At 35.8% G+C, this 24,922-nt stretch overlaps 1 protein-coding gene across 1 annotated transcript; it reads right to left on the bottom strand.

Moving 5' to 3' along the window:
• LOC132106612 (tumor necrosis factor receptor superfamily member 21-like) lies at positions 1 to 23,141 on the bottom strand. The gene is made up of 6 exons (XM_059512460.1): positions 22,681 to 23,141; positions 17,489 to 18,131; positions 15,777 to 16,304; positions 7,307 to 7,572; positions 1,801 to 2,014; positions 1 to 1,318 (listed from the first exon to the last, which is right to left on the bottom strand). The coding sequence occupies exons 1-6, from the start codon at positions 22,762 to 22,764 to the stop codon at positions 1,089 to 1,091; spliced, it is 1,965 nt and encodes a 654-aa protein (XP_059368443.1). The 5' UTR covers positions 22,765 to 23,141; the 3' UTR covers positions 1 to 1,088.
• Between the last annotated feature and the right edge of the window lie 1,781 nt (positions 23,142 to 24,922).

Here is a 24,922-nt window from a genome sequence, read left to right as displayed (position 1 = left end):
TTATGACAAAAAACTTTAATCTGTTGATTTCCCAGGTTACATAATTACCAATAATAATAAATGTCTTGGTTACATGTGTTACATTTTAAAACAGCCATTAGAATACATATGAGCATTCCACTCCATGATTCTGTCCTTGTTTGTTTCCAAACAGCTCATCTGACATTCTTCCTCAGATCCAAGAGTCAATGCAGCTGCTGTTTCGTCTTGACCAACTTTTTATTTTTCAGTTTAAGTTCAGTGGTCATATGACCATAAACACCCTGTCATTGGGATAAAATTGACCACTATCCCATAGTTTCACGTCTAGCACCAGAGTGACTTGATTTAACAGAGACATTCTCTCTGTACTACATATCATCATCTGCAATATCAATACTGAAATGCTACATTTAAATGTGAAATAGACCTTTTTTGTGGTACTCTAGCCTGTGTGAAATTACTTCACAATCATACTTGCTTCTTGTCCTCTTTTATCGGAAAAGCACATGGGAATGGAGCTTGTATAGTGAATGCACATAATCCACAGTCATGATTTGCATCATAACTAGTTGGAATGATTTTCAATGCCCTTGAAATCACATAGAACACTAAATTAGTGCCTAAAAAAGCTACAGTGGTAATACTTGAAAACATAAAAAAGACAAACAAAGGGAAGAAAAATACTTCGCTGATTAGGATGCGTTAATCTGTAAGTAGTAATAAAAAAACACATTTTAACATAACATCAAAGGACTAAATGCTTGATTTAACAATTTACAAAATCGGTTCATAAATTACATCATATAGCTTTGAGTAAGACATCATGCTGAGGTGTATGCAAGAATATGCTGCATGTTAGAGAGGTTATAGCATTGACACCAGCTGTATCCGGTCAAGAGCAAACAAACAAGAGAACGCTTCATCCACGCTCTGTGAATTCTAGCCCAAGGAGTGGCTTCGATTGCAGAAAAACTCCTGTTTGAGCATTCAAGAGGTTTTAATATTACGCGCATGTCACCGAATGGCACAATGGAACGGAGTGAGTGCACATCTGTGTGTCCGTCACTTTGTTTCTGTAGCTGACAATAGTGAGAAGTTGTAAAGATCTAAAGAAGGTCAGGCAAGTGACTGTAGACTGAGTCGAGCAGCGTCTGGCTTGCTTCTTGACTCTTCACCCCTGCTATCTCAAACAAGCGGTCCAGCTTGTCCTCCGCCATCGGAATCTCCTCAATAACATGCAGCTCCTCGGGGTTGAGAATGTGCAACATATCATCAAAGATGGGCTGCAGGTCGCAGGGGTCCAGACGCACCTGCCGCAGCACCGTGTCCTTTTTCTCTGCGGGACAGAAGATTGAGTGTTGCCATGAATAAAACATTTTAGGATTTATTATTCATTATAGTCTTTATAACCACATACTAAAAGAACACTGCAAATTTTAAAGAAAAGCTTCTTATTTAATTGAAGATGGTGTAATGAAAAAAATCCCAGCTTAAGAAGAAAAAAACCTAGCATTTCTTATGATTGTTTGTATATTTTAAAAGTGGAACATAAAGCATCCACATTGTTTGATACTACTGTACTACAATAGCTTTCACCATTTTTAATTGAATTCATTAAATCTATCTATCTATCTATCTATCTATCTATCTATAATACATTATTTTTACATTTTATATTTTAAAGTGTGACATTTTCATAATCTGAAATATAAGTACTTATTCATATATGTATATATATATATATATATATATATATATATATATAGTTTTTATTGTTGTGTTTTTCTTCCTAATTTCTTCTTATCCATGTGTGTTTACCTTTGGTTATGAAAGAGCCTGTCCGGCTGAGGGCAGAGTCCTTGCTGGAAGTGGAGTCACAGCGCAGCAGCGGCTCTGATTCGTCGGTGAAGAATCCTCTGGTGCGTTCCATTGGGGACTGCTCCACCACCACACCGGGCGACTCGAAAGGCTTATGGCTGGGGCTCAGACAATGGCTTACATTCACAGCCGTCATTAGCTTGTTGAGGTCAACCTACGGCAAAAGAGGTGTCACAGTACATGTTAACAACAGCGATGAGAACGTCATTCTGGCACACATTTCTATAGAGATTCTTTTTCATGCCATTTTGAACCCACAAGTGTATCCTGCCAGAAAAAACAGAGTTTTCTTGGAACAACTATTACGTGAGTAATGGATTTGAAAGAATGAGAGTCTTTGCTGATAGACTGCGATGGCTGTATTAATGTGTGGGCTCTACAATTGTATCACTATGTGCTCACGGCCGGGTCAGCACAAAGGGTTCAGCCTTCGCAGCCCTGGACCACCCACATGAGTCCTGTCCCTGTTGGCCTTTGCATCAGGGGAGGACAGATGAAAAAGATCCAGTACTGCCCACAGAGCACATGGCCTGTGTTACAGTAACAAAACCCCTGTGCGCAAAGCATACTTGTTATGCCAGTTTGTTGGAACATTAATGATGCATTTCCGAGAACGAGTCGATACAGTCCGAATTTTATTTGCACAGTCTGTACTGGACACTAAAGGAAAATATGGCCACTATTTTCGCAAACTATGCATATTAAGTGAACGTAGCAACTAAACATGCTCAGCATAATCCATATGCAGGCCCGATTTAAATAGTACATCTTGTGAGCATAGTTTGATCGGGTGGGTTATCTGAAAGTTATTTAATTGTAATGTAGTAAATAGACTTGGTGACTCTTAAAAAAGCTCTGGTGACTCCCAGATTGGAAAACCCCAACATAAGCTATTCAAGGAAGCTTATAATAGGCTGGGCAGGTATTCAAACTTCTGAAGTGGAACATCCAAATTATAGAAAGGACGGAAACCACTCCATTTCCGGGAAAGCTTGAATAATCAATGCCACATAAAAAGCAGACCATTACTCTAAGTGGCACGGCGAGAGCTCACATTTAGTCATTCATTAGCCACCCCACACAGAGAAAAACAGCTCTGAACTCAAAGACGCCACCAGGAAAATGGCAACCCAACTGGGCAAGCAAGATAATGTATGAATAATGAAGCATTACAGAACACAAAATTGTACATTGTTTGTGCTATTATGTTTGTTTTTTTCTTAGAAAAGTTGGTACTTTCACTGAAAAGGTAGATTTATGCAATGATGTGATATAGAGTATTTTGGCACACAACACCAGTAGGAACTAAGCTAACAGATAACACCACTCCACCCTGTCCATGAAGTCATGCATTAGTGCCGAAAGGAAGGAAGCAAGTGTGCCGCAGCACATTCAAGTTACAAAAATAGCCACTTTTTTACAAGGGGAGTCAGAATGAGTGCAGCAATTACAGATGCATTGCTGGCAAAATGTTTATCCGTCTATATTCAAATGCAAAAGCTTTATGCCCCCAAAAACGAACAAAAAAGGGATGATTTAGATTTTTGGCAATGTGGCATTATTCTCATGCCAATTAGGCATGATATATATATATATATATATATATATATATATATATATATATATATATATATATATATATATATATATATATATATATATATATATATATATATATATATATATATATATATAATTCTACTATACTAAACTGTACTTTAAAATATATACTGAAATGTAAAAATGTTTGGTATATACACATTAAATTATATATGAAGAGTTCAGATGCAAAAGCCTAAGTGGTGTTTAAAATCTAGTTCTAAAATTATCATCTTTTTCATGTTCCTATGTTTATGTTCGGTAATTTCACTTTGGTGGCAATGGTAAGAACCCATTCATTGCGATTAAAGTAAAAAAAAAATGTAAATGCCACTTTTCAAGTTAAAAATACATTCTTTAATTAATAGAAAGTTCACATAAACAGCATCTTTCAAGGAGAAATGTTTGTGATACTTTAAAGTCTTCAATGTCATTTTTCATCTGTTTAATGCATCTTTGCTGAATAGAAGTATCAATTTCTTTCAAAAAACCCTAACCTAGTAGCCCTAACCTAGTAGTATACATTATATGCACACATCAACATTACATTATTGCTGAATCCATATCATTTGTATTAGAATGGACTTATACAAACTAGAGGCTTCCACATCTAAGGTCCAGCCTCAATGAAATCAACAAGCGCATTATTCGAAGCAAACAGTCTACTGTTCAGACAGGTTGCATGTCACAGGAAGGAGGATGGGTGTATACCCAAATATCTACTCTATTAATATCCAGCAAACAAGCTGTTGGCAAACGTCTGGAACCACAACATGGGAGTCGCCATGAACGCTGTGCCATCACCCACCAGGACACAAGCCACAGATGTGGAAAGTGTGTCCCTCCCACACTGATCTTATTATCCACAGCTTACACCGCTCCGGACTCAAAAAGACCACCTACAGCGCATAGTCCACATCTGACTATACAGTACAAAGCCTGGTAGTGGAACTTTAACATTATACATTAAAAAATGATTTCAAAAGAAACAAAAGTTCTTTGTTTCTTCTCAATGGTTTGGAATACCTGTCAAAAGGCGTTATATAAATAATAGCACGGGACAGACTGGTGGTGGCTTTCAGACGGCGTCTAAAAGTTCTGGAGCTGTTTGGCCGGAATCCATGACAAGTGAAGAACTGGGTGTGTTTATCCTCTGAGGGCCTTATCTGAGGTTTACTTGCATTCTGAGTCTAAGTGGTATGACTTTGTATCCTTTGTAACTCATAAAAGTGCATGTGATTCTGTTTATGAGCAGTAAAAGAACTAATAACATATGATTCCGGGAGAATTCTGAGTGTATATGAAATTATAAAGTACAAGAGATCAAACATAAATAAATAATGAATAAATTATACATTCTACTTCCTTACTTCCCAGAAATTTGTAAACAAGATGGAACACACCTAAATCCAAGTGTCCTAATGGTTTTGAGACTCATTTAATCTGATACTAATGTCTTTCCATTTCTTACCATGTGCAATTCATTCTCTTGATGGGAGGTTATGCGTGTTGTGGCACTGTGGAGCATGGGAAACATGTGATTTGATCTACAAACATGTGGCTCTGATGAATGCCGCTCAGTCACGAGAATGATGTTTCATCCTCTTTACAGCATCATTTTCATTCAGCATTGCTAATTCAATATCAGATCTTGTAAGCACCATTGTGTTTTTGCTCAGAGAAAGAGAGAATGTCCTGACAAAGCCCATTTAATTTTCACATTTCATGGGTTCACATCTTTTAAAGGCATGTTCCCCACAAAAATAAGTCCTGTGATTATTTACTCACCCTTATGTTGTTAAAAAATCAATCAAAGGAATCAGACAAAATGGTCATGCTTCTTATTCCATACAATAAAAGTGATTGGTGACCAGGGGGTATTCTTTTTTCTTGCAATGAACATCAAAATAAATAGGCAAATCAAAGCAAAGAAATAAAATAAAATAAAATAAAATTTATAGCAGGGTTCCAAATAATTTGCATAATTTAAATTACATTTCACTGGCAACGTTAGTAAGCGGTTATTGATAACTTATCCTGTGAATATATATAGTTTTATAATCATATTTTTATAATGTTTTAATGTTAATCTGTAGGTGTACTATTCATTTAAACATACTGATTTATAAACAAAACATGAGGATGAATGAAGTGAAAGTATGAGAACTGCTTTAAAACACAGAGCAGGATGTGCTCCACAGAGAGATGACTTTGCTCTACTTTTACAGTGAAAGTCAATAGCAGCACTTGCAGTTAGGTGACTATGAGGAGCTGTTTACAGGCAAACATATAAATAAGTCTGAGGGTTTTATCTCACTTTATCTTGGTCGTATCAGTAGCATCGAAATCAGTCAAAACTTCACCGTCTGCTGTGACCTTGAGACAAGGACAAAGTAAATAAAGTGGCCTTTATGAAATCTGCACACAGGAAAGGCTATAAACTCTAAAATGATTGTTGATGAGTGATCCTCCATCTCTGGTAGCCTGTCAGGTTTATGTCATTAGTGATGCAGTTCAATAGGATGCAGCCAGAAGTCATGATGCACTCATCTGGGTTGTTTACTCTTCTGCGCACGTATTATCCAAGTAGAGTGTTATTAGACCTGGGGGGTGTTTGTTATGTAAGACTATATACACATGACTACTTGATCCATTATTGTGGCCTGACTTATGCAGCCGCCTGTGACTTGACCATGACAGGACAGGTTTGATGTTTGCTAATATACAAAAATACATAGACTTATTACTATATAATGTGAAGCATTTATAAAAAACATTATTTTTTTATAATAAAATCTATTTTTATAATACTATATTTTATTTAGAAAATCCACAGACCTCCAAAATATGTTTTTCAATTGTTTTTGCTTAATGATTGATTATTTATTATATAAATAAGTATTAAATATTAAATAAAACAATTCAATATTTAAATAATTTTTATTTATTAGAATTAATTATTTAAATGTTATTTATTTTTTTTAAAAATTATTAATTAAGCTATTCGCTATTTATTTTAATCAAACATTAATTTATTATTTATTTTCCTTTTATGTTCATTTATTTTCCATGATTGATTTAAATCATTCATTTTTTATTTAAAAACAATTTATTTTAATAAAATGAAAATAAATACATGTAACATATTTGCTAAATATTTAGTTTTGATTGTTACATTACATTCTGCATAAAATGTATAGTAGTACTATACTGACAGTTGTATTATTTATTTAAATCAAAATGTATTTATTTATTTTAACAGTTATATTATTTTCAATTGTTTTCGCTCATTTAGTTTTTTATTTACTGATAAAACATTTTTTTAAACAAGTAAATGACTAAATATTTATTTTAATTATATTTGTTTTATTTAATTATTTAAATGTTATTTATTCTGAGCAATAGTTTGTTTTTTTAGCTATTTATTATTTTAATCAAATATATTATTTGATAATATATCATCAGTTTTTATTCATTTATTTTCCTTTATTTATTTATTTAATATTTTTTTATTTTAATAAAATGTATTTGTTTATAGATTATTAAAACTTTTTTATTATGTATTTTATTATTGTAAAAAAAAAAAAATTCTGTTCTCAAAATTTTCCCCAGACCCCTAGCATTTTGTTGCCCCTGGTGGTTCCCAGACTCCTGCTTGAGAACCCGTGGCCTAATGGATGCTTGCTGCCATGTTCACGTCACATGACCACCTGAAATTGACTCACTTCATGCTGTAATCAGGGCTGACTAGTAAATATCTCGTTTAAAATGTTATCTGTAACCAAAAACATTTGTTTATTTTTTTTTGCAAAACTTCACTGTCAACCTAAAACCTAAAGTTGCTTACCTGAGGATTGTCTTCCATGACACTTCGTATCTTGTCCACCACATCAATGCGGCGTTGGCGGTGAAGGGCATTGATCAGCTTTGCCAGGTTGGCCTCGCTGTCTCGTATGGTCCAGTGCTGGAGAGCAGCATATGCCCTCTCGTGATCAGCCGAGTAGCCGTTGGAAAAGGCGGCCACCTCTCGCTCGGTGGCACTGGCCAGAGACTGATATATGTCAATCCACTGACTGCCAATCTGTGCTGCCACCAGCTTCAAGATGTCAGCACCTAGAGAATGAGAGGAAAGGTCAATCCTATATTTATCGACTATAAACTGCAGCTGAACCTCAAAGACAAGCACAACAGTCCCAAGGGACAAGCTGTACTGTAACAGCGCAGCAAGCCGTATGTTGATAAACACAACCATTCAAATGTTTGGGGGCAGAATGTGTTTATTATTATTATGTTTATTCAGCAAGGATGTATTACAATGAAGACTGGAGTAATGGTTGACATCACAGGATACCACAGCATATCACAGTTAGATATAGTAAAATAGAAAACAATTATATGAAATTGTAGTATTATTTCAAAGAGGTGCTATTTTTACTTTTTTTTTGATCAAATAAATGCAACCTTGGCCTGATGTTCTGTTGGCACAGTATAGAGTAGACAGCGAGGAATGGAATCATACAGTGCAGAAGGGCAGAGCTCTAGGGTTACAGCACACCAGCGGCTCCTGTGGGACATACTGTCCCATTGATAAGGTCATATGAATATTGACCTAGATTGATGCCTGTGTTTATACACTTTAGTGTAGAATGACATACAAATGACTACTAAGGAATCCCTTTAAGAGTGAACCCCAGAAGCAAACCCAGGGTATGATAAGATTTTAATTTTTTTGTTTTTTTTACTCACGCCATAATATATATATGTGTATATATATATATATATATATATATATATATATATATATATATATATATATATATATATATATATACACATATATATATTATGTATATATATATATATATATACACATATATATATTATGTATATATATATATATATATATATATATATATATATATATATATATATATATATATATATATATATATATATATATATATATATATATATATATATATATATATATATATATATATATATATATATATGGCAATGGCATATTTCCACTTGATACAAGTTTTTTCTCATAGGGTTAGGGATCTCTGCGTAGCCCCCAACCAAAGTATTTTATCATCTCACACCATTTGTGCTATAGTCAAAAATGAGAAATCAAGAATCACAAGTAGATGAATAGAATTACTATTAAGAGATTTTCAAAATAAATAATTAAGAATCCCCCAGACTTTGTGGAAAATCCCATAGATTCACAATGAAGGAACTAAAACTAAAATCATAAATAACATATTGTTACCTGAAATAAAAAAAACTAACTGAAAACAAATATTTTAATGTTAGTTAGATTTTTTTTTTTTCGGGTAGTTTCCAAGGCAACATTTCTTAGATTCCTTTAGTTTAAAATGAAATAAAATATATGGATGGATGGATAGATGGTGTAAAAAACAAACAAGATTACTAAAACTAACAAAAATTTAAGTAAAACAGAAAATAAAATCTAATGAAATAAAAATACAAACAAATAGAATGAAACAATGAAATCAATGAAACTAAAATAACACTAGATCAGAATAGAACAGAGACACAGAGAACATCACAGCAATCACGTAGCAATGTCATGAATACAAAGTCATGAAATTACATGAGTTATAAGCAGTGAAGGCAGAGAGGCCAATGTAAAACAGCATAGATCAATGTAATCCATATTGAATTGGTCTCTACAGCAGATTAACGTGATTGAGTTCAGTGTAACAGGATGATTGTGAGGGACAACTGCTGCTGGGAGGTATTGGAGCATCTATCTGTAAGCCAGATCTGTCTTGTTTGGGATCCATCTGTAGCAAATTCACTGGAGCTCTCAGGAGGATAGCGTGCCACAGACTGTACTGCGGATCCAAAAATGCCAAGGCCTGCAGGCTGCCCATCCTCTCGCCTGTTGTTTCCAGAGATCACTATGGCATGACAGCCTGTTAAAAGAAAGTCTATGGGCTGAGTGATGCCTTCCCCTGTCTATGACTGTACTGCATGATGGACTTGGTTACCCTAGTCCTGAAGACAACTTTTATGGAATGCTGGGAAATGTACAGCACACTTACAAATGTTTCCAGGCTTGTGCTTTAGTCAGCAAGTACACTGAGTGTTATTCTGACACTCTTAAACTAATGTGACTTATTATATATTTGTTGTTATATATTTATATACTTATTATATGTTTGTTATTATACTATTATTTAATAAAATTATTTTAAATATAGACAGTATGTGTGTATACGTATATGTGTGTAACAAATACAAAATATATTTCTTTAGTCTTTACTGTATTTTTGATCAAATAAATGCAACCTTGATGAGCTAATAGACTTCATTCAAAAACATAAAAAAACTTACCAACCATTATATTATTGCATAAATACAATATATATTTTATGTTAAACATTTTTTACATTTTTTTTTTATATTACAGTGCATAAAAATACGGTAAATGCTAGCGATGAAACTGTATGACAATCAGTGTTGTGCTAGTTACTAAGAAATAGTAACTAGTTACAGTTACTAGTTACTTCATTCAAAAAGTAACTCAATTACTTTGTTGATTACTTAAACCAAAAAGTAATGCATTACTGTTAAAAGTAACTTTTTAGTTACTTTTTTAAAGAACGTTCTTTAATGTTCCCATTAATGCCCTTTTATGCGTTATGGTCTATACAACACAAAACTGACTTAAACAGAAAATTATTTTTAAACACTATTTTGATTACGTCAGACCAGCACAAACTAAATATTGTATATCACAAGGATTTCTGAAATAAATAACAAAACACCTGAATAATATATTCAGAACCAAAAACTAAAGTGGCTTCTGCATCATAAAAGCTGTTGTGTTGAGCCCTTAACAATGTTCCTTTCACAGCTTAAGTATGAAAACTATCAACAGTGTACAATATAACACAAAACATTTTGAAATAAATAACTGAAAGCAATCTGAATTATTCAGAATCAATTTTGAGAAACTCAGCACCAAATAAATTATATTATTGACAACCATAAATGATATGCAATTAAAAGAAAATAATAAAAAAAAAATATATATATATATATAAATGTTGTTTAAAAATGAAATCTATGTTATTATGCTAACGAGCTGCCTGAAAAGCCGGCGACTCCACAGTAGAGACAGGCTGCATGTTTTCAGCAATGTTTTACCTGTAGGAGAAAAACATATCCGTGGCAACGGTATTGCAATCCGTCCCCTCAGTTTATAAACCATGCTCATGAATTCTTAAACTGTTCCATCGGTTAAACAAATTTTCAATCGGTGCGCTCAGAGTATTGAATCCGTACCCACGAATTCATTATCCGTGCACAGCTTTCGCAATCCCATCCCTCAGATTTGTAAACTCACAAAATAGTTTTGTGGCTCCGCCCCTACCGGCAGATTAATTTCTGTTTATTAACCCCTTAACTGTCACTCACATTTTTGAACTTTGACTTTGTAGTGCACAATCCAAACTTACATTTTTATAATTCATGAATGAAAATATTTTGTAACATGACATTGATGTACCATTTTCATGGTAATGCAATGACTGATTTTAAAATGGGTTTTAAAGGATGAATTTTGAGATTTTAAGTTTTCAGTCAATATATAATTTCTGATGATTTCTAAAATGTGATAGAGAAAAAGACAACAAAGAAGTCTTTTTTTTAAACAAAGGTAAAAACTAAAGTTATAATTTAGATTTTTGAGGGTGCACTCTTGTCATAAATCAATCGATTACTTTTCCTACATAATTTTTAACAAAAAACATTGGTAAAATATATATTTGGGAGTCTTAGACCTTTCCAACGATATATAGTTTGTCAAGATTAGATTAGATTTAATTGTAATATAGTGAAGTAAATGTAGGCATCCCACAGGGGGGACAGGTGACAGTTAACTTAAACATTATTTTTTCATAGTATCATATGAGACCATGATCAGCTTTTTAGCATTTATTTTACATTAATCACCAATAGGATAAGACACCGCCGCCTGTGTTTTATAGCCTAAAATAAAAGCTAAAAAGGAGAAGAAAAATAGGTAATGTGCCGGTTATGTTGTCATTTCTTATAATAGGCCTAATTATTAAATAATAACATTAACAGTGACGCATGCATCTAATAAAATCAACAAAAAAAGTCTTAATGTTGAGAAAGAATAGTACACAAACATTTCCAAAACTGTAAAAGGTTATTTAAGAATAAGGCATTCATGAATTATTTTATGACAAACAGTTTTACTGTCTTAAGTGCACTCATTGATTAAGCCTATAAATTAAAATAATAATCATTATTATATATTATTATACAATTTATACAGTTTATGCATAAGAAACTTTTATCCAAAACGACTTACAAAAGAGGAACAAATTACTCCAGAGTCAGTCACAATGCCAGGTTTATATTATAATAATAATCAAGTGCTAAGATTATCACAAATTAAACAAGATTTTGATGCACATCTTTCTTATTATATCGTTGTATTCCAACTCTTACTACACTTGAAAGAGAATCACTTAAGACACTTTGCTGTAAACCTATTCCACATAATAATATTCATTAAAACTGTATGTTAACATGTAGGAGCTTGCTGCATGAATCCGTGAGTACAGTTTACAAATCCAAGGAAACGGATTGCCAAAGCGTGCGCACAGATAATGAATTTGTGGGTACAGATTCTAAAACCGAGGGTACGGTTTACAAAATATGAGTGCACGGATTTGCCTTGACTCGCTATGACTGCCGCACATACTTGAATAATAGGAAACATCCCCACAGTCTTCGTGTTTACAGTGGTTGGCATCCACCAATCCTACAATGCGTTGCTGCTGCAAACAGGTTAGGCTGTAGGCTACACTTCAGCCAAAATTTATTAAAAAAAGTAACGGACAATGCATCATGTGGTAACGGTAACGGAGTGAATTTATATAAAAAGGAATGCGTTACAATATTAGTTACTGTCAAAAGTAACTGCGTTACAGTAACGCGTTACTGCCCAACACTGATGACAATTTCATATCACGGTTATATCGGAATCAAAATTCATGAAAAAAATCATGGTATTGTTTAAATGTGCTGGAAATGCTCAAAAAGTACATTGAATCAAATGATTTGTATTAAAATATTTAGATTACAGGAGAATTTTACAAGAAAATACCATTTCAGTCTTTCTGTTTCACAACTTTACATTTCATTTAAAATGCTACTTTGTTTCTCAGGCAATTTCTAGTTTCAAGTAAAGCTTTGCATTATGCAGGACATTATTTAATTGTCACCTGAGATGTATTCGAGACACATACTAGGTGTAAATGGCTGACCACTTGTGATCGGACCACCGTATGTCCATCTCAATAACACCTGTAAACAGGGTACATTCAAAAGGCGTTATGTAAAAGTGGAGAAACTACTTATGGCTCATTTGCATGTACAAAGACAACAGCTTATCAGCTACAGACGTTTACAATAGGACAAAGCATTAACGTCTTCATATGAAAATTCAAAGAGGTGGCAAACCAGCTGCAACAGGTCTAGGTTGGCTGCGAAACAAAGGAATCCTCAAAGGGAGTCAGGACTTCCCCCTTTTAGTGAGTCGCCGTGGTGGCTTTGCTGGAATGTCTCAAGGCAACGCAGTCATTCCATAAATCCCTGACACCTCATACACCGTACCAGCCACAGTAATTACCACTTCCCCATCAAAACATTGAAACCGTTCGCCTGATGAAGACCAGGGGAGGTTCACTAGCAAGGGGATCCTACAAGCTTCCCCCGAGTTTCCCTGACTCCTAAACAAAATGCTGGCAAGGTTGAGCTCACCCATGAAGTTCCTAATCGTCTCTTATAAAAGCCCCAGCCCACCCTGATTCTGGGCAGTGGGCTTTTATAGATAACACCTATTGCAGAGGTTGTTATATGAGGCGTACATGCGGGTGGTTCTACATCTTTGATCTCCGCCATGCGTGCTTTGTTATACCTCCAATGAAAGAATTCATTATTTGTACGATCGCTCCTTCATCTTTATATATGTTTCCCATGCGCCCCTTTATGGCCATTATTTCACTAATGTAGTAAACGGACACACATGCACTTCAGGCCGCCCAATTGCACACCTTGAATGCATTAGTGAAATGTTTTGTTTTGTGTTCGCAGAGGCAACCGGCTGTGTAAAGGTTACCTGTGCTTTCTAACATGATTCGAAGAGGCTCTACTCTCTCAGTTTAATTCAAAAGTTCAGCATGTAATAAATTCTTTGCTCGCCGAAGTCAATAAACAATGAAATTGTTCACGTTTAGGAGTGCAAGGGAGAAAAACACAGCAGTAAAAATAGCACAAGTGTTTTTGATTTCTTTTCTTTTTTTGTGAACTCTTCGTCACCTGGTCGAAGAGTTTAACTTTTTTTGTTTTGTTTTACATTTTATGATCGTAAGCAGGTCATTGGTTCCACCTTTAATTAACAATGAAATATCATAAAACTACTCTTAAATTAGTGTTGTAATTTGTTCATATAATTATTAATCATAAATAATGGCAATATCTACATAATAGTAATTCTTGAAAGTCCACAAAGCTGCAAAGAAAAAAAATATATGTTACACTTTCATAATTTCAGTTCAAATTATATATAGGTATTTTTTGGGTGCTAGGTTATTACGGTGTGGCCAAATTTCTTGTTTAATAGGTATAATCCATTCATTTCAATAGATTGGGATGGATTGGGAACTTTTCATGAGGGCAAATGGTTTTGACACACAGATTTTGCAATCGGGTTCAGTTGGTCATGCAAATTCTTTGCGATGATGAACAGAAACCTGCTTGGTTTAAAAGTGACCTCTGTGTCAACTGTGATTCATACGTCACTACACTATTGACAACAGATGATTTTCACCCATGAAATTTTGCTGATCTGTCCACACCCGTATGGGTGGTTGTTAAGTGGATTCTTAATAGAACTAAAGTCAAAATAGCTCAGCCGAAAGTCTCTATGACCTGACAATCCATGTTTCAATGAGTCTGAGACCATTTTTTTACTCATTTGATTACTCATTTTATCCTATACATGATTTAATGTACCAGTCACATCTATAGAACAAATTCAGTGGGATGAGTTACATACTAAACACTTACGGTTAGATGTTTGCTCAGCAGCACCCTGAATTCAGACACATTAGTCAGTCCCCCTCACTCATCTCCCACCAGGCCATGTCCAATGATACATTCCTCTAGCTCTCAAACCACAAAGAACTGGAATAATCTGGTTCCAACTGCTCGAGCATACACACAGGTGGATATCTGAGGCTGATATAAGCCAGTGCCCATTGCCACTGTCCCAGCTAACCTAACAGCCTCTGTGGCATATTAACAACCAGGTTTTAGGGGGACAGAGACTGTGAAATAATTAATAAAAGAGAAACACCAGAGACGTAAAGCAAATGCTACCCAAGGAGCAGAATGGGAAACAAAAGGAGATCAGGTTCTGTATGATCATGTGACTGACAGAACACGAGAGAGGTGATCTTATCATTGGTCTTGGTTGTGTAACTGTAGAAGTTCTCAATATGATACGCACTGGTGTGAAGACAGATCCACAGATGCTCTAGTGCATTATAATTCAGAATGCAAAGTCCTGAGAGTCTGTGCAGCTGCCCAAAAACATAGAGTCATCAACACTTTTTCATTAATAAATAAATGGCATTCAGCAATGGACACTATCTACTGCTATTGGTCAGCCAAACAGGTAGCCACGCCTTAAAAATCACACCATTGGTTGCATTGAGGTTGTTGTGCAGTGCTGGTCGGGATTCTCAAACAAACAAACAGATGTTTTGAAACCACCATAGTGTTTATAATTTTCTGAGAAAATCAACCTACGAATGATTTATTTACAGATACGCTGGGATAGGAGAATATATTTTAAGATAAATCACCTTTAAGGAACTTATTTGGTTGGATAACTTTAATGTAAAGTCGAATTTATATTAGCACTTAAAAGCTATTTACACTATGTCCAAATTTGTATCTTTACAAATAATTTTAAGTAGATTTTTAATTGTTTGGACTGGTCAACTTAATCAGGTATTTTGATGAGACATTCAATAAACACCGAAAGTAAAAAATATGTGATGGGAGGAACAATTATATTTTATTGCTATAGTGTTTTCTTACAAAACTATTGTGTTTTCCTGAAAAACTCTGAATTTTCTTACATAAGCAATGAAATATAGGTCTTCCTCCCATCACAAAAGTTTTGTAAGCAAACACATAACATTGAAATATATCTATAAAAATACAAAAACATTACTCACCCTGTCCATTTGAGTAGTAGATCCACCTCTCCTTGGTCTGCGCTGGAGAGCTGGGTTTCTTGTGGATGGCTTTCTCCATGATGCTGCTGGGATCCTGTCTGGGACCCTTCTTCAGCACTCGCGAACTGCGCTTTATGCTGCACACCACAATCACTACCAGCACCAGCAGTAGCAGCAGGACTATCATCCAAGGGAGGTGCTCGTTGATGTCAAAGTGCTTGTGCGTGCTAGGCCTCGGTGCACCCCTGCGGATGGGCCGGTAGCCCAAACCTTGGGCCTTGGCCTCAGACAGAGTCTCCATTGCCTGTTGACTGGCAGACTGGGAGTCTTGTGATAAGGAAATCTTGTTTTGCAGTATAGGGAGGTCCTGAGTTGCAGCGATTAAGGGTCGGCCATCCTCATCACTAGCCTTGGAGGAAGCTGTGGTTGTGGGAAAGTCTTCTTCAGCGTCGAGGGCCGTGTCTGTGCTACTGAGGACTGGCCCGGCTACATCCTGAACCTCTGTAGCTGGTAAAACTGCAGTACTAGCTGTGTGCAGAGTAGACCATATAATTGCAGACAAAAACAGAGACAGAGAGAGAGAGAATTAAGTACAGTCCTAAAGATGAGCTTAACCTAGACAACAAAACAGAAGGGAGAGTATCTAAAACTTTAATCCAGAATCAAGCTGGCATGTGTAGATAGCAAAGTGGAGCTGTGCTGCTCAGCCAACATAATCTCACATGGATTTCTGATCTTAACTGCTCAGATTTGACCCAAAAACTAAAGTCAATGCAAACTGAGCAATCAGAAATAGGTTTCTTATGAAAATAAGAGATAAAAACTACTACTACTGGCAATACTATGACTGCTTCGGTGAAACACTTAAAAAAAGTGTTTTGAAGAAATGAACACTTTTATATAGCAAAGATTTGTTAAATGAATCAAAACTGACTATAAAAACATTTATAATGTTTTCAGTTTTCAGAACGCTATTCATCAAAAGCTTCTGAAAAATCAGAATCAGAATCAGTTTCCACAAAAATATGAAAAAGCACAAAGTTAATAATAATATTTTTCACAACTTCAAACAAATGAAGGAACCAAATCAGCATTTTAGAAGGATTTCTGAAGGGTCATGTTACACTGAAGACTGGAGTACTAAAATAGTTAAAAAATAAAATAAAATATACTAAAATAGTTGAAAAAGAAACAAAGTCTTGTTGAGCACAAGAGTTTTATCTGAAAAACATTTAAATAATCTTACCAACCATTAAAACTGTTGATAGGTTTTATTTGTGCAAATTAAAAGGCGTTAAATAATTTTAAATGACTCATAAACAGCTTCATCCGTACAGGCTTAGAAAAAGAGTCCTCTACAGAACATACGCGAAAACATCACATACAACCACTGCTTTATTTAAACACCAAATTAGAGAAGTTGATGAAGGGGTTGAGCAATCAAGTTGAAAAGAAATAGCTGTGAGTAGCAGAACCAGTGGATGAATGCACTTGTACAAATAAACCAGGAGAATATACCACTACCAAGTAAAGAAATCAATCTATCAATCAATCAATCAATCAATCAATCTATCTATCTATCTATCTATCTATCTATCTATCTATCTATCTATCTATCTATCTATCTATCTATCTATCTATCTATCTATCTATCTATCAAAACACTCTATTCATTCAGGAATGGCTCTTCACTGAGCTTTTTCCATTCTCACCTCTATATGCTGACTCAGTGCTGGAAACCGTGGAAACGGAGGCCTCTCCAAGTAGGACATAGACCGAACTGGCTGGAGTTGGCCCACACACACTATCTGTCTTTTCTGTGCCTTTGATCAGCAGCGTTAAGCCCAGAGACGAGCAATCTGTGTGAGTTCGGCACCTCAGAGCGTCTGATGCCACATCGGAGAAGGTGCCACGCTGACATTCCCGGCAGCGCACATCTTCTGTCTCACTCCCTCGCTTTCGGACGCCCCACCCCGGTGGACATAATGAGTACCGCTGACACTTTCCACCCTGGGAGAAGCTGCCTGGCGGGCACACGCACAACCGGTCGTTGGTGGACGTACAGGGAGTTTTCTCGACGAATGGTGCTTGGCAGCGTCTCTGGCAGCGGTGGCACTGCTGAACACCGTTCTCGCCCCGGGTGAAGGTGCCATCAGGGCAGGGGCTGCATTCCCGTACGCTGGCCTCTGTGCAGTGGGAGGACACGTAGGTGCCTGCCGGACACTTGTCGCAGACCAGCCTGTTTCCAGTGGCGGGGTCGATGTGGTGGTAGTGTCGAGGAGACAAGGGGTTCTCTGTAGTCGGGCTGGGGGTCAGTGTGTGGGTTAAGACGTCACTGACCGCAGTGAACAGCAGCTAACAATGAAAGAACAACAAGAAGTTTGTTATGCAATGACAATACAAACAATCAAAATGCATAATGAAAGTCTATTTAGCATGAATGACCACTGCGTCATCGGTTTGTATTGTAAGAAGTATCAACAATATCACAATAAAGAAGACCACTGGTGCTAGAAAATTCTTTCAGTTTTGGACATTTCATAATAACCAGTGGAAGAGTCACTAATTCGAGAAAATGGAGCCAAGAGTCATCTAAAGTGTGATGAAAAGGAAGAAGCATCAGATGATTTCTTCCATAGTGTAACGTACATCAGAGTAAAATGGATTATTGGAAAAAATGCAGGGTAGGGCGGGTTTAAGTGGAAAAAATTACCAACATTATTGGTGAAATCCAGCATACGTCATAAGAAAGGACTGTCATTTCACAGGGAAAGGAAAACACATTAACAGATGAAGAAATGTGTTTAGAGGATAGATTAATTTCTATTTCATCCCAACTTTAAGCATTATCACTGAATTAAGACATTTTTATAAATAAATATTTTATTTGAAAAAAGAAAAAGAGAACACTGTTTAAAATTGCTCATCATCTCGACTGTACCTTGGTCTTAATAAAATAAGGCACTATATCAAGAAATACATAAATAAGACTATATTTGGCTGCACCATTTGTAAAGACCCACCTTTCTCAAAAGTTGCTAGTTATTTTTTATTTGAACTAATGTATTAATCTTTGGAACAATGGTCCTCTTGGATCATTAGTTATATGGGAATAATTTAAAAATTTTCTAATTTCAAAGTCTCCATTTTTTCAATTTCATCAGACAACAACATTTTTTAAAAAAGAAATTTAAAACACAGCAAAGTTTCACCACTCTGCAATTAAAGTCGGAAGCCTTGTTTTTGTTGAATTAGTCTTTTGGGGGGGGGGGGGGTCTGTAAAAGAATGTTGTTATTATTACAATTGTTTAAATTTGTTTATTTACTGTTAACCAATAAATATTTATTAATACCACAACAGTATGCTGCACAAAAATATTACCCATTGGGCTTAAAAATGTAATTGATTATATTGAAAACGAGAAAAACAGTATCACAAAAACAATTAGCATTACGTTTAGGTAATGAGAAAATGTAAGCAACTCATAACTCCTCTTTAAAACATAAGTTTGCTTAACGTTTACACAGTCTATGACAAATCACCCATGCAAAAACACTTTACAGACCAACAACAGGGAACCCTGGGATGCGTTGACAGCACTCCCACAGCCCGGTGACCTTCAGAATAACTTTTAATGACAAGAAGCCTGTAAACACAGCCGGTCTAAAGTAACTACAGCTTAAGCTTGCCCCATTGAAAGCCAAATTCCGATCATAACAGTCCCCCTCTTTCCTCTGGCGCATCTAGCAAAGCCGTCTGCACAGCATGTTAACTGCACCTAATATTCTTTATGATGCTAGCCCACATTTTAATTCGGCACACGACAGGCATCTTGGGCTCGGTACAAAAGTCGTCACCAAAAAACATGATGCTTTAAAGCGCGGCACACAAGGGCCTCGCTGCATCATCAGTTTCTAAACACAAAGCTCTATTAACTGCTGATCATGAATCCCCTGGAGTTTTATTACATTTCCTCAACAACAGACCGCACAGAAGACTAGTATAAAAGCGCAGGAGACTAATTTCCTCGCTAATACAGGGGGGTGCGGTATCAAAACAAACATGACATTAATATTCTCCAGCAAACACATACTGCCATCGCTGGTAACCGTGGGATGATGCCAGAGTGCTTGGGCTTGGATGCATGTGTTGCTCTTCGTGAGGTGATGGAGATTGTTTCAGGAGGACAGACTGAACATGAATAGTGATTAGATAAAGCTGTGTTTAACCAGCGGCCTTAACTCTAGAGAGAAGAGGGCCAGTGGTGAACTAACAGATGAGGGTTTGAAGTGGGGCAGCGAGGGGGATGACAACTTCACTGATGACAGGACAATGTCTGTATGCTTAGTGCGCTTCTAAAGCGAAGAATGAGTACACTGTTGTCTCCCAAGTCGGTTTTTCTTTCAAGCTGTTCTGGAAAGAAGGACTGGCAACCCAAGATAAGAGGAACACTTTTTCACGCACTCTTGCATTCAAAAACCACAAGAAGGAACACGATGTACAAAACACTGAGACCTTCTCACCCCACCCTAAACAGCGTCTGGGTTAAAAGGGCACTTGTACGAAACCTAATTTGGACATTTTTATCGAAGATTATATAAATATGATTTCTTATGTGAGAGTGTGTTTGCATTCTTGCCATCCGTGTCTGTGTAATGTCTCAAGTGAAATGTGCAGTTCTGGCACCAATTCAAAACGAACCCTTTTATTGCAGTGCCATTTTCATAGAAACTCACATGCTATACAAAACAAATTCATAAATATTTATTCTAAATATTAAGCAGACATATTACTAGTAAGGCCATGAGAAACAAAAACAAGAAAAAAAGGTTCTTAAACTCAATTAAGAATAAGATTTGATCTTCTGTTTATCAGAAAACAGATGTTTGGAAAGTCATGTTAAACTTTAAGTGTCAAACATGATCAAACAGGCTTTATTGCACTGTTTTGCCCTATACATAAAAAAATGGAGCTTTGATAATAAAACTATGAATTTAAATATCAAATCTATTTGGAGATATAGTCAACTGATATTTCATTGCATTTTATTCAAGCAGTCTGCTATACTGTTATAAACTATCATGACCTCATCATACTTTTGGCCGTGGAAATATCAACTACTACACAATTTTTATCATTTTGGATTTTTATTTATTTTGGCCTAAAAGTTCAATAAACTAAAATGTTCAATTAACAATAGATTTAATTTTATTTCGCAGGATATTTTAAACCATAATTTACATTTTGCAAGGCTTGATTGTTGACTGAGCTGCTCTGATGAGCCAGGATGTTTTGTAATGAATCATGGGGTTTCCTGACTAACCTTTGAATTAATGGACTTGGCTTTTCACTGATACGTGAGCTTGCTATCTGTGCATACAGAATTACCTAACATCACATTTATTTATACTTAGTGAGTAATCAATGATGTAACTAAATGTAACTAAATATTGAACATGTGATGAGACCAAATGTAAAAGTGTCATAGAACAACCACCTAATCTGGGGTGTGTCTCAGGGAATTTTCCTATGAACAGATTCTCTATCCTATGGATAGATTCTCCTCAAGACAAACATACAGTAGTATGCAAATCTACAAAAACAGACACAGGGAAAGATCAGGACTCCATGTGCCAGACTCTGCGTGACTATCACCTGTTACACCTCTGATACATAATAACCGAAGACTAGAAAGCAAGAACAAACACTCCCTGTCTAGAGACATCCATGCCTGTTTAATAATCAACAACTGCCAACAAGTCTGCAGGTGGCATGAATGAGCGAGGAATATTCCTGCAAATGTCAGACCACCTGCCAAACACATTGCATCATTTGCGTCAATGCCAATAAATACGTTTTTTCGAGGGTGCATGGGTGATTTAAACCGGCAGAGCAAACTGCTAAACCTTCTGGTGTTGTGAGACTAACAATGCATATTAGCCAGCATGTGTACCAAACAACTGAATCCAAATTTTGAAACTGAGCAGTAACAGTAAGCTGTGTGCATTATGGGACTTAAAGGTCCACTGATAAAGGCCTGCTAATGGATGAGCCAGTCTGAATAGAGATACCAAATTAACCTCAGCTGGCTTCTTATTGCATGAGGATATTAAGTAATGTAAATCTTTACAACACAATAGCCATATTAAGTCATGTCAACAGGCCATTGTCTATGAAACAATACCATATGTCATGCATATGCCTTTAGAATTAAAAAGTGTACAGAAAATATTAAGCCAGTGAAATCAAAACCATGGCATAGTAACAAGTCATACGAATCACTTTGATTTAATAACAAAATATCAATGGTTAATATCTTCAAAACAAAAACCACATAGGAACATTAAGTGAATGTTTAAATTTGAACAAGGCAGCAGTTTTAAGTAAAATGAATGTCTGTAAGCTAATAAGTAGGTAGGCTATATTACTAAGCCATAACAACTACAACAATGTAATAGAATGTATACTCAAGAGGAAAAAATATATATACTTCCCGTTATAATACATCTTAAAATAGGTCAAGTAGTGTCCCTAATTTAACCTTTAACAATTCCACGTTTCATGGACTTGTTATTCAGCGTTTTTATTTTATAATAAACACTGACTAATGTAGGATAATATGTGAAATTAGTACCACAAACAATAGCCTACAATAATACTCCCTAAGATTGTGTTTATCCATTTAAGCTGTGTCATAAGCTTAGGTGTGCCACCTTTACTATTAATTCGTTTAAAAGGAAAACAATTGATTTATTATCCGGTCCTAATCTTTTGTTTAGGCTCCATCCTCACTACAGTAGCATACACCAGGTGTCTCTACTGTCCCTTTAAATCCAACAAAAGCCGGAATATTCGAGAGAACCAGAGGAGCATAATGCGTAAATAAATGTATCCTCCACTTACCATTATCAGCGACCAAGACATAGACATTTTCCCAGTGATCGTCCCAGTGTAATCACTCTTGTTTAAATATGCCCAGGTCCACATCTGTTACTTTTCGGCTTCATAGGTGGAGCATCAGCATCTCTGCATCAACAGGACACCCACATTGTTGTGAGGTATTGTCCCTTCACTGGCTTATTCCCTCAGTGTACAAATTCCGTCCACTGACGCCTTTTTATAGTCTGTGCCCCGCCGTGCACGGGTTTCAAGTAGTAGGGGATAAGCGCTTCGTTTTGGAAGAAGAACGCTATAATTCCCATAGCGATGATGGATGAATATGTGAACTGAAGTCTGGCTGCTGTTTGTCCAGGTTACGGATTCCCTGTGCAGCAGAGACGGGCTGCGGATGATGGGCGGGAACTGGCGACACACGTCACGACCGAAACTCGCCACTGGCTGCTTGTCTGCGCCGCGCGCCGTATCACGGGCCTGATACGAGCCGGTTTCCGGGAAGATACTGGGGGAGTCGTTAAGTGGAGTCTACCCAACAGGGCGTTAGACTGACAAATAGTATGACTAGAGGTGTTGCACAGGTGTACTGTACGCACACACAAAGTAATAAAGTTAATTATTATCATTGTGGCACATATTGTGTAAATCATTACAGTAAATTGGACAATGTGGCCTCAATTTAACATTACAACTTATATAAAGTTAAATATAAAAAGCCTGTAGAAAATGTGCAAAAACTTATATAACATGCTGAATAAAAAATATAGATTAGTTTACATTTTAAAATTTACATATAAAATAACATGTAAAAATGGTATAGCCTAAATACACTGCCATTCAAAAGTTTAGTATTAAAGTGTTATTTTCTTTAAAAGAAGGAAAAAGAAAGAAAGAAAAAGAAAGAAAGAAATGACCCCAACCTTTTGAATGGTAGTGTATATTGTAACACAAAATGTCTATTTTGACTAAACACTGTTATTTTAAACTTTTTATTTATCGAAGAATCCCGAAAAAAGTATTGCAGATCCAAAAAACTTTTAAGCATCAAAATTGTTTCCAATATTCATAAGGTTCCAACAAGGATCATGTGACACTTAAGACTCTAGTAATGATGCTGAAATTTCAGCTTGGCTTCACAGGAATAAATTATATTCCAAAGTATATTAAAATAGAAAGCTGTTATTTTGAATAATATTGAAAACATCTCTATTTTTGATCAAACAGATACAGCCCTGATGAGCACAAGAAACCTTTTTTTGAAGAACATTAAAAATCTTATTGATATGGGTGTGTGTGTGTGTGTGTACACACACACACACACACACAAACACACACACAAATTTAACAAAACATACAAAAGACAGATATAAAAACATGTCAATAATAACTGTATAAATATATAAGGTTTTTATATAAGAATATTAAATATGTTGAATAAATAATAGGCCTACATTTACATACATTTATGTTAAATCATATAATTTATGATATGGAATGATAACAAACTACAGGGCTATCTATCTAGAAATTTTATTGTCACCTCAGGGTGGTGGTCATATATTAGTGATGTCACCTTTGTAGCTAACTTATCATTGGTTAAACCAATGGCTTTGCAACTCACTATTATATTTATACACACAGTTACACATACATATACACAAGATTTAAAAACATATCTATTATTATTTCTATTATTACTACTAGTAGTAATAGTAATAATACCAAAATCATAACAAAATACCGAAACTAAATTAGAAATAAATCATGTATATACACACATAAATGTATGTAGGCCTATGCCTATTGAAAGAAAGTACCTCATCCAAACAGTCATTCTAAGGCCTCAGACATATGCAAACAGCATACGGCTCTTTTGTGTCACTGGCACAAAGACAGGAGATCATTTCCAGTGTGTCTCAGACAGGCCAGTGGCAGATGAAGAGCACACCATCTGGCACAGGCCTGCACGTGCATCTGAGAGCTAAAAGGATGAAATGGGGAAATGCTCTCACGTGCCTCACTGTTTCTGCCCCAGGAACTCGCTCTAAGTGGGTTAGTGAGTTAAACAAAATGCCTTGCTCTGACTAACATTAGTGCATCCATGCTGAAGTTTACAACAATATGCTTATTTGTGCCGTTGTGCAGTCACACAACACCTAGTGCTATAAACAAACAACATTTCACCAGCACTGTGGAGGGAAAGCTTTAATATTTTACTACATTTTTATTATGCTGGTGTGCTGACACCAGA

The sequence above is a fragment of the Carassius carassius genome, chromosome 27 (assembly GCF_963082965.1).
Source record: "Carassius carassius chromosome 27, fCarCar2.1, whole genome shotgun sequence".
Classification (NCBI taxonomy): Eukaryota; Metazoa; Chordata; class Actinopteri; order Cypriniformes; family Cyprinidae; genus Carassius; species Carassius carassius.
The sequence above is the reverse complement of the archived record's forward strand: the minus strand, read 5'-3'. Positions and strand labels throughout refer to the sequence as shown.

What these genes read in the sequence shown, in the direction of transcription:
- LOC132106612 (XM_059512460.1), bottom strand. Translation starts at nt 22,764, where the DNA reads ATGTGGACCTGGGCATATTTAAACAAGAGTGATTACACTGGGACGATC. An exon ending in CTACTACTCAAATGGACAGG is followed by an intron (nt 7,573 to 15,776) that starts GTGAGTAATGTT and finishes CTCATTCTCTAG; the next exon opens with GTGCTGACATCTTGAAGCTG. An exon ending in AGGCTCTTTCATAACCAAAG is followed by an intron (nt 1,319 to 1,800) that starts GTAAACACACAT and finishes TCTGTCCCGCAG; the next exon opens with AGAAAAAGGACACGGTGCTG.